This window comes from Caretta caretta, chromosome 15 (genome assembly GCF_965140235.1).
Source record: "Caretta caretta isolate rCarCar2 chromosome 15, rCarCar1.hap1, whole genome shotgun sequence".
Taxonomy (NCBI): Eukaryota; Metazoa; Chordata; order Testudines; family Cheloniidae; genus Caretta; species Caretta caretta.
The window spans coordinates 6,997,462-7,010,702 of NC_134220.1; the positions used below are offsets into that span (position 1 = coordinate 6,997,462).

Consider the following 13,241-nt stretch of genomic DNA (forward strand, 5'->3'; position numbering starts at 1 on the left):
CGCCCCCTTCCTTCCCTAGAACTTTCTTTGAAGCCTAGGTCCTTGAGGTGGGGGAGTTTAGAAAGGGGAGTTGCTGGTGGAGTCTAAACCTCCAAACACAGGACAAGATGTGCTGGGCACGAATTGTTCCCCCTCTCCTGGGGTTTGGGCAGGAATCTCAATTCCTGGAAGGGACGTTTCTCCACCCAGGCTGAGTGAAGAACCATAAGGAGATCGTATGTCCTCTTTTGGGGAGCTGGGGGAGGGACAGATAAACCAGAGGACGATTAAGAGGAGGAAAGGGGGGTTAGATTAGGCTGTGATCTCACATCCACCCCACACTTCCTTAGTAATTATGTCCCGTCCCCCCTTCACTGTGCTAGCTAGTTGCATTACAGTCCACATGGAGGATTCATTCCATCAGTGGAGGCCACTTGTCTATGGATTTCATGGCACAAGATTTGTCGTTTTTAAGAAAATCAAAGTGTTGAAAGCAGACTGGAAAATTCACTCTTGGAAACGAGACACTGGGGATCTTGATTCATACCCTCTTGTCTAATTATAAATGTATTTGTTCAAAGGAAGACCTTTGAAAAATGGCTCTTCCTGGCTGGGCAATTCACACAGCCTTTCCGTGCCTGACCCTACGCACAGAAATCGTTTGTATATGAAGTGCTAGCGGGGTTTCTTTTCTCTTTCTTTCTTTTTGAGCCTCGTTCCATTTTGAATCGGAGACCCGGAACCACATTCGGTCCCATTTCCTTGAATAATTATGCCTGCTTTTTACCTTTAACCCACTTCACGGAGGCAGCAAGCCGCTTTTAAGCCACATGAGGTTAAAACGAGGTAGCTAAAAAGTTACCCACTGAAGCCTGGCCTGGCCAGCCTGTTTTTAAGAATACTGTCAAAGGGCAAGACCTGACAAGGACTTGCATAAGCAACTCCCAGTCAATACAGCTAAATACCCAATTTTCAAGAACGTTGAGAATGAACATGAATTCAGATGTATCCACTCTCTCACTGCCCCCAAAAATGAGACAATCCCAACCTTCTAACACTGGGAATGAGCTCGACTTCCCTGGGCCGTCACTCCTTGCAACTGTCCAGCACCGCCCAATACAGAATAGGAGGTACGGTGCAGCATGCATACAGAGCCTAACATGCTTGCAAATGAAAGCAGGGAGACAGAGCGGTTCTTGTCTATTTCTGATGAGAGAGAGTCATAAACATGGGACCCCTACAGGTTATCGACTCCAGTCACCTGCTCTGATGCAGGATATGTGGCGGGGGGGGGGGGGGGGAGAAAGGGGTGTGAATGTGAACACGAATTTTTTGCTTCATACATGGATACAAAAACTAATATGCTGTTTATGTTAAAGGCTAATTAATTCCATTGTCTTCCCCCATTGCGTTATTCCCTTACATTACAGCCTCATAAGTTTTGCATCTGGCCCATGTAGTATTTCTTAAGGTTTTCCTTTTCCTACGGAGTACACTCTACTGTTTCTCTAAACAGGCCTGAAGTCTGCGCTTTGTAGTGTCCTACGACAGCTGCCAAGTTACTGGGACAAGATCAGATCAGATCCAGCAATTTACCACGTTGCACAGAGAGACATGCAGTCATGATTTATATTTCACCAAGCATCACCCCCCCCCAACACACCCACACCCACCACCATGTGTCTTATAAGAATGTCTGAAAATGCAACCGACTGAGTAAGAGCTCAATTCTAGCCAACTGTTGATAACAGTCCTAGGACTTTGCCAACCACCAGCGTGCATCAAAAGCCATTTCGTGAAATTAATACCAACATTATGCCTATTAAACCTCTATCCCGCTCCAGGTTCTCCCCCTCCCCCCTTGCTCTGACTTTTCATTTCATCTGACAAGCAGAGATGCCACAGAAATAGGAAATGAGTGCAAAAAAAAAAATCACCCTGAATATTCGCTCCCGGACTCTATGCTAGACACTAAGCCAGCCCCCCCACCTCCACCCCCCGCGCTGGCAGACTTTTGTTGCAACCTTTTTGCCCCAGGCTTTGCCGAGCCTCAGGCACATGAAACCAGCGGAGTTCAGAGCCCGAAGCAGGTGTAGGCTTATTGCCCCCCGAGGCTTTGGGCTCCCTTCTGCCCTCCGGAGCGCTGACTCCGTAACAGCGAGAGGAGGCCGCCTCCTCGCGAAGGTACTTACATGTCCGAACGGGTCAAGGTGGTTGTTGGTGAGCTTGAGTTTTTGAAAAGAAACTAACTGCCTCATCCAGTGCGCCCCAGTAGCGGGTGAGTCTGGGTGGACGTACAGCCGGCCCGGCATGGCCGGTTCTGCCTTCCCTGTCACTGACCTAAACCAAAGGGACACAAAGCCGGCTTAGCCCTCGGGACCCGCGTCAGGCCTACGCCCAGCGAAGCAAGTTCACCACCGCAGGACGGGCAGGAAAGATCGGGCTTAGAAGGAATGGAAACGTATCTGTCTGTCTGTCTAGCTAGCTCCTTTGGTCTGTTTCAAAGGAAGGGGCCGTTGGACGGTCGCATCATATATTTCGGGGAAGGAGACACCAACACACACTACTCTGGAAATTAATGGAGATTTTTGACACATTTTCCGTTTGGTTCTCCCTCCCCCCCCCTCCCCATTTAACCCCTTTCTCCCCTCTTCCTAAATATCAAAGAAAAGACCATGTGGCAATTCTTAACATTTACCTTCATGGTGATTTTCTTTCTTAAATGCAATTAAGTTGTTGGCCCCGCGATAACCAATAGGATCCAACAGGATTCAAGTCATTGGCTAATTTAAAATGTTGTGCCCCCCGCCCCAAAGTTTGGCTGGCAAACTGGAGTTATCTCGGGATACTTCGCAACCCCCCCCCCCAACATTTCTTCCTTTGTTAGCTTATTAATAGCACCAACTGACAGCTAAAAGGTATTTTTCAACCCATTTGAACTAGGTTTTGCTAACTGCAATCCAGACACAAAGATTTCCTCCTATCTCTGCACCTTTCCCGTCCCCCCATGCATGCATACCATTTATTATCTGCAAATTTGTATCTGTGATCATCAGCTGGTACAATATCCATGAGCAGTATGTACTTAGTTTTTGGATTGAGTCCAGTGACCTTCACTTTGTAACTGGGGAACATACGCCTAAAAAAAATAAACAAATAAACATAAATCTAGAGAAGAAAACATGACAAGAGGAGCGCAAACTCAGGCAATTGTGAGGGAAGTATAGGCTACGGTAATCAGCAATATTAAACGAGAAACTATTCCGCACCCTTCAAACACAGACACACGAAACATAACTTTTCCTTTATGGTCCAACCGGGACTTTTTTCTTTCTGCTGAGTATTGCTCCGCTGTTATAGTTCCTATCTCAGGCAAAATAGTTAATTAATTAATTAAAGTTAAGAGGCTTTTTTTTTTTTAATTCTTCCTTTTGTCTGTGATCAGTCCAGTAGTTAAATTCTTCATTCTTTTACAATACAAGAGCATATAATCTCTTTCAGGGATAGTTATATTTATAGCCCTACAAAGAATAAATTACACTTATGTAAGTATGAGCCATTATATAGTGGATGTTTTTTTGCTAAACTATTGGCCTTTGAATCAAACACATGCTCGTACATATATCGTATTTGCGCACATGTATGAAATGTTAGATACACGCTTACATAGGCTATGTGTACATATCTACATAAACACACTTGACAAATCTTTCGAAACATGCAAACACTCTTGAAAATATGACTTTTAGAAATATTTTCCTTCACTACAAGCAGTATTATTTTGGTTTGAGCTTTCCCAGTGTTTAGAAATAAGCATATGAAACTGTATCCTTTAATTTAAAGAAAAAACCTTAAACTTACTTATTTCTGAAATTATATTTACTTTCAGATCTTTGAAATATGAAATCAGACCCATTTGTCAGTTCAGACTGAGTGATTTGAAAAACAGGAAAAAGAAAGCTATACAGACCAAAGTTACTCATCAAAAATAGCAAAACCTGATATTTAATATTTTGCAGGAAAAGAAAAAAGACCCGAACAATGAAATATAGCTATATCCCTAAATATATAACTAACAAAATATTGTATAAATTATATGTTTATGTCATAATAAAAATAAAGTGTTACATAAATAGCTAAAACTATTTGGTTTATTCTGGGAGTGATGTCTGCAATTACTTCTTTAGAAGCTCTATGTTGTAAATGTTTTTCATTGCTACTCATACGAGACTTTTATCCACGCCTGCAGTGGAATTTTATGCAAGGTGTTTTATATTTCTCTTCACTGCTTTGTACACTCTGATCATTTGCAAGGCAACTTATTCCTGGCATTTTGAAACAAGTCAATGTGCTGGTTCATTTCACAGCATTGGAGTCTACAGTCTATTTGCTCCTTTCCCTTTTCTCAGTAGGACAATTAATTTAGTCAACTCTGTTCTGTGCAAACCGTACTCCCTAATGGTTCTAGAGAGCTCCGGCCCTTTGTTTATTTCCTGTCTCTTTATTTGTGGAATATTCTCCTTTTAAAACGATACCATCTTTTCAACAATAGATATGTTCAAAGGGAAGCCGAGCCGTTAGACAGACCTATTTGTTATCCACTGCAAAACTTTGCATGGCTAGAGCTTTGTTTCTCTAAAGCACAGTTTGGGAGACCACACCGAGAACTATATAACAGAACAGAAAGCAGGTTTGATTTCTAGATGGTTTGCCGTGCAAATATAATTTTGAACTATTATTATTTTTCTGTCTGGTGACTTTTTTCCTGTATCGAACGAACCCCTACCTATGACGATGGCATGCACATTGTTCAATGTAGTATACAAAGGGAAATACATTTCGATTCCCGGAGATAACTGATGGGAGTCTGCATGGTGCTAGCCAATACTGCGTCTCAATCGATCACCAATTCCTCTTCTCCTTAACTTTTATTTCAGTGCTTCTTCAGCAAAAGGGACTCTGCAGTGCCCCAAAGCATTAATATCAAGGGAAATGGTAAATTGCACCAAATGCACTTAAAAGAGGTTGGGTTTTATTAAGTGATTAGATTTACCAGGCCAACCATGGAAGTGATCTCTCTCTCTCTGTCTCTCTCTGTCTCTCTCTCTCGCTGTACACTTAGATTTGCAAACCTTATGTTGGTCTAGATAGAGACACAAACAGTAGCTCAGGATCATGTATACTTTTTTTACAGAATGACTGGGAGATGTCTCTGCATGTGTGTATTTGCCTACAGCTGAACACAAAATAAATGTCTAGAAGCACAGAAATATGCTTTTCCAAATATTTAACTACTCCTTGTATTTAAAAAAAAAAAACCCACAAAATCGTCCACCGACTTGTATTACATGAAACAATGTAAGATTTTGGCCAATTGATTGCAACCAGCATGAGTTTGGAAATACTCCAATGAACTGGATTAGGGAGAACCCCGTCCTGGTTAAATAAGAAGCCAGAAGAAACAAATCTTTTTGGTATACACTGTATTGGAGGCCTCCCTCCTGAAAATATCCCAACCAGCCTTTCTCGCTGATCTACTCCGAAACCTTCAAATCGAAAAATGTCTTCAACATTTCTGTAGCTTCAATTAGGCAAATCATCTTATTTTATTTCTTCCTGCTTATTTTCATTCAATTTTGCGAAACGGCCTCCGTAACTCATAATTATTGAGATTTTACATTAATTTTAAAATGAACTTTTGACTCTCCCATGACACGTGTGTCATACATAAACAAATATATATGTGTGTGTGCTGTGTGTCATAGGAAAGATGTTCATAAAAAAGTTTCTGTTCAATCTCTGTATACACACACGAATGTGTGTATTTGTACATAAACATCTGTGTGTACAGAATATACATCTGTGTATACAATATATATATATATTCATTTTCAAAACAGAAGCGCTCTTTTATTAACCTTACCTTCCAGCCTTTGTTATAATCATTTCTGTCCCCACTTCGTGAAATTTTAGCCACAATTCTCGTTCGTGTAAAAACACTTTGATCCCCTCCATGCCCTGCAAATAAATAAGTTAATGAGTGAACCCAGGAGAGGACGAGCTCCGAGCTTTCCAAGAGCTGGGGGAAAACAGGAGACCCAGAAGAGGGATTGAACTTTGGCATGTCAGCACCGAGCGCTTCTGCTTTCTATACAATCCTAACTGACGTGACATTAAAAGACTGTAACTCCCAGACCAGCGCAAAGGAATGATTCATTGAAGGGAAATCTCCAGGAAAAAAAAAAATTCAAAGAAGCTCTTGCAAAGCATTGCAGCAAGGAGACGGATTTCTGCACGGCACCCCCTTTCGTAGGAGAAGTTTGTAGCCTTTTGATATAGGGCTAGAGATAGGCACGGGGCCAAATGCATCAAAATAGACAATGCGTGAGGGCAAGACAATGCGTGAGTTTACTAGAAGGAAAACGATCCTGGGCAGAGGCGATTCACAGAAAGAAAGAGAATAAAACACCGTCTGCAAAGCCAGGGAGGTGCCCCGCACCCTTCAATTCCTCTAGTGGTGTAAATGAGCCCTCGCTCCACCACAAACGATGCGTAGGACCAGCCGAGCGTGCAGCCCCTTACATTTACACAGATTGCAATGGAAGTCCTATAACAATACACCATTGACAATAGAGCACCCGATCTTGCTTTTCTTGACCCCCCCATCCCAAAAAAAAGCTGCACCAGGAAAGAAGGCTCGGGCCTCAAAACCGGTTTCCCCCCGTCACAGAATTAACATGTGTGTGTATATATATTACGTGTGTGCGTGTATTAATGTTAATTCTGTGACGGGGGGAAACCGGTTTTGAGGCCCCAGCCTTCTTTCCTGGTGCAGTTTTTTTTTGGGGGGGGAGTCAAGAAAAGCAAGATCGGGGTGCTCTATTGTCAATAGTGTATTGTTATGTACACACATGTCCCGAAAGAAATAATAATCGTATGGCATTTCATGAATTGTTTCTTTTTAAATCCACTTCTTCCTACATGATTTTTGCGCCTCCCCCCCCCCAACACAATTAAGATCTGAATAAGGATAGATTTATGCTAGAATCTCTCTCCCCTCTATTGTTCATCACACTAATAATTTTCCTTTTCTAGATGTACCTGAGATGTAAACACAGAGCTGCATTAAACATGTATTCAAGACTGTCTTTGCCCCGTCAGCCGTGTTGTGCTCTGTTCTCATTTAAAGAAAGGGGAATATTCGCTTAATCCCCAGCCTTAACAAAAACTGCCCTGCATCTCATGGGGTGGTTTTAGACAAACAATGGTTTGTTCTAGTCCACACGAGCCGAGTCCCTGTGGTAGGCTGTAGTTTAAAAAACCAAAACAATCCGTTAACTGGGCCGCCGGCGTCCTGGCCTACTTTCCTCTTAAATGGTTCGGTTCAAAGGCAGAGCGACACAGTAATATCAGTCCACCGGCGGGTGCATGCTGGAGAGTCTCAAAAGAAACGATCAGCACCCCTTCCCAGCAACACGGGGAGGGACAGGACTTCTCCAATACCCCCCAAACCCTTCAGATTAAGGAAGAGAGGTGGAAAATCAAGGAAGGAAGAGGGAGACACTGAAATATGCATGTCTGTGTATATGTGTATGATGTGTGTGCCTTGTGTAGGGGTTCGTGTGTGTATGGATGTGTGCGTCGTGGATATGTGAGTGTGTTTCAGTATATGTGTGTGTCTTTGTGTCTGTGTACGTGAATGGTTCTATATTTGTGTGTGTGTGTCTGTTTGTATATAGATGGGTGTTTGCTTGTAATTACCACAGCTAATTGTGATTACAGCAGTTATAGCTAGTATAGTCTGACACTAGTGTCCAGTCTCATCACTTGACCCTGTGTGCCTAGAATTAGCCATCTCCACAGCACAGAAACCCGGACAAATCTCGGCAACAATTCAACAAAAACCCAAACCGGGGAAAGACCATACGAGCAGCCCTCGTCAGGTCTCTCCTCCTCCGCTTACCTGCTGGGTGAAAGCTGCCTGGGGAGAGGAAGGCGACTTGCTGCTGGCCCCGAGCTGACTCTCTTGTTTGGTTTCAGATTGAAGCTCTTTAGACTCTGAATCAGCCGGCGTGTTGGGAAGCCCAAAGCCTTCTTCAGCATCCGCCATGTTACAAGCTTCCCCCGCTGAGTCTCCCGCTGCAGGCGCGCACAGCAGAGAGGGAAGATAAGAGAGACATAAGTCAAAGCTGGCATTTAAGAAAATGTATAGAGAGAGCTATAGATATAGACCACCTTCTTCCCCCCCCCCCAACACGCCCTCTGGCAGCAACTCCTCTTCAGCTGCTTGGAGAGAAAATATCGGTGGGGGCACAGAGAAGACTCGACTTATTATTCCAGTCCGCAGGGGAGATTAAATTTTTATCAAACATCACAGAGAGAGAGAGAGAGAGAGAGAGAGAGATTTTTTATTAATCAACACACACGAAAAAGATTAACAATATAGTTTAGCTGCCCTCCTAGTAAGCTGTTGGCTAAATATATCTGGAAAGGCCAATAAAGCTAAGAAACCGGGTATTTTGTTTTTTTGGGGAAGCTCATTACAAATTTCACCTTTTTAAAGAAAATGCACAAGCCTGGCTGGTGAACTACTGACCACTCTTGACTTTTGTTTTTATGCTAGCTCCCCATTTAGGGAGCCATCTACAGCTGATATTGCTTAAAATGTTTCCTTGAGAGAACTGAATTCATTCCAAGGGTGCTTTACCCTCATGGAGACGTGAAGCAAACGATATAACCTCGCGTGCAAAGAAAAATAAAGTCCCCTTGCAAAAGCAAACCGCGAAGCAATCAACATTCTCACATGAAAGTGACTGCTCCATTCAGGTGCAAACAACGTGGGAAGTTGCCTTTAATAGATCATATGGCACAGTAGAAGTAGAATAAATATATAGTCACGAATTAATACATAAAATCAAGCCATTGTATAATTTCATGTATTAAATGTATCTGTCAGTTACACTTGCAGCTACATTGATCTAACCTACAATATTACCGCAGAAATGCAAAACCAGAGAACCTAAACTGAGAGAAAAACTTCAGTCAGATATTAACAGTAAAAAGCGAATTTCAAAGAGTTTTTAAATTGTCCTTTAGGTTGCAATGAGGGATACAAGCGATTAAATTGCCTGGTTTCTTTCTCTTTTTTAATTTTTTTTTTAGGATTCAGAACTTTGGTGTCGTTTATTTTAAATATGTAAAAATATTTAAAGTAAAGTACCAGGTCCGTTTTTAACAGCCATGTCAGGGGGAGAAAGTGACATGTTTTAAGCATAATAAAATAATTGCTTCTCCATGAGCTCTTTCTTCTCGAACCGTATTTAAAGCACTCTCTTTAAATATTAATTCCTAGTTATAGTCTCCTTTAAATATTGAGACACGACGTGGTGTGTTTGCACTGGTGCTTGGGGGCGAAACAGATGAATTAAAACAAAAAGTGAAGGGGGACACATGCCACTTCTCTCTCCAAACATCATTTTATAAAACTATCTGGCTTTCTCCCCCCCCCCCCCCCAGGTTCAAATGCTCCTTTGGCTTTCTTTCCCCCCCCCCCCCCCAGTTCAAATGCTCCTTTCCCATAACACACACAAGGCAGATGGTTTGTAATAAGTGGCTGAAGGGCGAAGGGGGAGGGGGGAAGGTCCCAGTGCAGCGAAGGTGTGCGCCGGGCAGAAGGGATGAGACACGGCTGCTGGATTCGGGGTCTCACCGGTCCCCTCAAAGCCCAGGCACGCTAATGGCAATGATGTTGTGCTAGGCAAGCCAGAGGCAGGGACCATTTAAGGTTCCCTTCGCTGGGCTGCTGTTTTCATTCCGCTTCTCGGCGAGCTCTGGCCACCCTCCCTGACCCATTTTGAATCGGCTTCAGGCGCGCGTGTATGCGCCGGTCCCCCGCAGTCGGCGAGCTTAGAAACAAGGCACGTTCGTTGAAACGACCAGCCCGGAGCCCCGGCGGCAGCCGCGGCCGCGGAGAAGAATTTCTCGGGCAGGCTCGCGCCACACGTCGCCAGTTTTAAACATAGTTAAGGAGAAGTGGGGTGCGGGGGGGGGGGGGGTGGAAAAATAACCACAGCGACTCAGCCCACTTTGAGATCAACCCCCCTCCCAAGAGCGCCAGAGAGGAAATGGGGCTTGACAGAACCAGGCCTCGATCGCTGTATGACAAATGCCTCTTGCGCCGCTAGCTAGCACCAAAGTGGGTTAGCAAAAAAAAAAAACAAAAAAAACAACCCCAACCCTTTCCTTTTGTTCCATCATTTATTTGTGTTTCTCTTCCCTCCCGCCCCCCAGCGGAGGTTACCTGGGAGGAAACCCCTTTGCTGATTTCCTCCCACAGGCCTTGGCATTCCTTGGGAAAGACACTGTCTGTGTAACAATGACCCCCTGCCAGCGCTTTCCTCTCGCTGTCTCTCCCCACTCCCCCTCCCCCCCCCCCCCGACAGACAGGGACAGACAGACAGGGCAATGGAAGAACCGTTACCTTGCTTGTTGAATTCCATGCAATCAACGCATCTCCTTAATGTTTCCCCCCCTTGCAATGGAAATGAGTGGCATCAGGCTTCTGGTTTGCATGTCCTTGCATTTATTTATGTTCAGACCCGCATTATTATTATTTTAAAACACAGCCTGGAGGGGAAAAAAGCTCTCCAATGCACAGTGCCTCTGGCCCTCTTTCTCGCCAAACACTTCCAGGTTGTCAGACGCACCAGAGAAAGGATCCTGAGGCCGAGATAAAGCCTTCCTTCTCGGCCTGATCGGGTGGATCCGGATTCTCCCCCAGCCAGCCCCCGCACCCAGCCCCCTCCTAAGGACGGGGGTGGGGGTGGGGGGAGAGGGGCGGGGGAAGACGACAACAGAAAGTTTAGAGAAGGCTGTCGCTGAGTAGCAGGAGCAGCCTCCCCCGGCAGGTTTGTGATCTTGGCTCGAGTCCCCTCTCTCTGGAGGGCAGAGCGAGTTGCACATAGGAAATAGAAGCCGAGCGGAGCGCAGAGTGCGGTGACGTGGGGTCGGGCTCAGCTTTGCTCGCAAAGTGCTGAGATCTTCTGTCCAACCAGCTCTGATCCTGCTCCGAGTCTCTCTCTCTCTCTCTCTCTCCAGCCCCCCCAACCCCCCCCCCGGTTATTTTTCTGGCAGGCAAACAAGAACAAGGCACAAAGACAACCATCAAACTCACCAGTAACCCCCCCCCCCGCCTCCTTCCCCACTCCCTCCCTCTTCCATCCATCTTCCCCAACCGGAGAGAAAATTCAAAGCTTGTGAATCCCCCAAAGAAGCAGTTGGCTTCCCTAACACAAACCATACATCGGCCTCCCTCCCATCCCCCCAACACGCACTCCCCCAAACACCCCTGAATATATAGGTTAATATTTTAAACCAACTCACGAAAAATATTTCTTAGTTCTCTTGGGGGCCTTTGACATATGAAAAAGGGACTCGTTGACCCAAGCTAGACTGGATAAAAGGGATACCCAGGGCAAAGAAGGAACCAAGGCACCTCGTTATTCAACCTCCTTAAATTCAAATGGGTTTAACACAACATGAAGGGGGTGCCTAGCATTTTGTATTGTATCTGCAGAAAGATCAAAGCTCTTTTTACAAAATAGATCCCCCCTCCCTCCTCTCTTGACCCCCACCCTACCCCACCTTTGCAAAACGAGCAGGAATTCTTCAGCCTTTCCACGGCGAGATGCAAATATATACAAAAGCTCAGAGGCTCTGCTGTATTAAAATAATCAAGCCGTCAGTTGAGAAGCGGGGATGTGTTTTTATCTGCATCTTCCTTCTCTCTCGCTCTCTCTTTTTAATGTATTATTTTGAGGGTAAAGTTGAATAGGTCAACGCAGGGTAAACAGCCGTCCTGTCGCATTCTACAGCCTGAAGAGAACCAGATTGGTGGGTTGTATTTTTGATAAGAGTTGGAATAAATGGCATGGGTTAGATCTCTGCCCACCTTTTCTTTTCTTTTCTTTTCTTTTCTTTTCTTTTCTTTTCTTTTCTTTTCTTTTCTTTTCTTTTCTTTCAATTAGGGTTTCACGGAAGCTGAAAAATCGACCCAGACTTCCACCAACAAGCCCCTGGACTGCTAATTCTGGATTCCTATGAAAGTTTGAGGTGAAATGGGGATAAGACAACGTTGTGCAAAATGTTTGTGTTTGTGTGTGTGTGTGTGCAGTTTGGCATCTGCTTAAACCTCTTCACGTGTCCTCCAGTTTAATTGCAACTTGCAGAGAATCAGCAAAGTAGTAGTCAATTCTTTTAAAATTGTGCATAGCTGAACCTACCGTTACAACCAACAAATTAGAGACTGGTATTATAACATATTATTTTCTTATTATTTTTAAAGGGGAAATTATATGCAGAGCGATGCAAAAAAAAGTATTATTCTATAAATATTGTAAATGTCAGAATAAATCAAGCTACTTCTTTGGCCTTAGCATGAACATGCCTGCTGTTTATCTTGTAAAATTCATTAGCTCAAATCTATGTTGCTGTTAAGTAAAGAGAATGACATTTCTGCCTTTCTGCAGCCCCCAAGTGCTTTCTGAATGAAAGTTTCCAGGTAAGCAACTTGGAGGCACTATGTCAGGTCTCTTGTATATTTTGTAACCATTCGCTTGTTTATAAAATCCCAGAATTGCACATGATCTCAAAATAGTGAGGATCAGAAATGGAATTCTGCTAGTGAAATTTGAGATTTAAAAAAATAAAGTTAGAAAGTTGCATCCATAGAATGGTTGTTTTTCAGTGGACAGCAAAGTAGCATGAATGGAAAGAAATGCAAAGTGAGATGATCTAATCTAAGGTGCAATCCACAACCTGGGACATAACGATCAAACACCAGGCAATGCTGCTGCGTTTAGGCTCTAATATTGCAATGTAAACACTCACCTCTCCAAATCCAAACTAGCTTTTTCAAGGACCTTGAAGAAAAGTTGAAAACGACGCAAATAAATCGCGTTTATTTCCTTCTGCAGGTTGGAAAAAACAATAATCTAGGAAAAGGACCTCAAGTCCAGGCGCTATAGGACTGTATATAGAAGGAGCCTTCCAGCTAAAGCCGATTTGTGGTCTCAGACAAATTAAATATTACTGTTTATTACCAGCCATACTCCAATAAAATAAAGAGAGTTCAAGGCGATAGCTGCTATCTCACCAGCCCTTGCACCTATAGGACTCAGAGACGTCATCATACACGCAACTGGCCCATTCTATCATGGTTGACTGCCGCAGTAATGGAAGGTTAATTTGTATTCTTCTTTTCC

At 43.9% G+C, this 13,241-nt stretch overlaps 1 protein-coding gene across 10 annotated transcripts in view; it reads right to left on the reverse strand.

Annotated features, from left to right (window-relative positions):
- Positions 1 to 13,241, reverse strand: part of TBX5 (T-box transcription factor 5) — an 83,452-nt gene that overhangs the window by 36,913 nt on the left and 33,298 nt on the right. For 3 of the 10 annotated variants that reach the window (XM_048821699.2, XM_075120201.1, XM_048821698.2), the window contains exons 2-5: positions 7,943 to 8,118; positions 5,903 to 5,997; positions 2,999 to 3,118; positions 2,172 to 2,319 (exon numbers count right to left, since the gene is read on the reverse strand). In XM_048821699.2, the coding sequence (XP_048677656.1) occupies positions 2,172 to 2,319; positions 2,999 to 3,118; positions 5,903 to 5,997; positions 7,943 to 8,089 (510 nt within the window). In that variant the 5' untranslated portion in view covers positions 8,090 to 8,118. Of the gene's footprint in view, positions 1 to 2,171; positions 2,320 to 2,998; positions 3,119 to 5,902; positions 5,998 to 7,942; positions 8,119 to 10,459; positions 11,022 to 11,622; positions 12,705 to 12,867; positions 13,089 to 13,241 lie in introns of those variants that run through there. The other 7 variants (XM_048821695.2, XM_075120204.1, XM_075120198.1 and 4 more) reach the window with 6 other exon arrangements.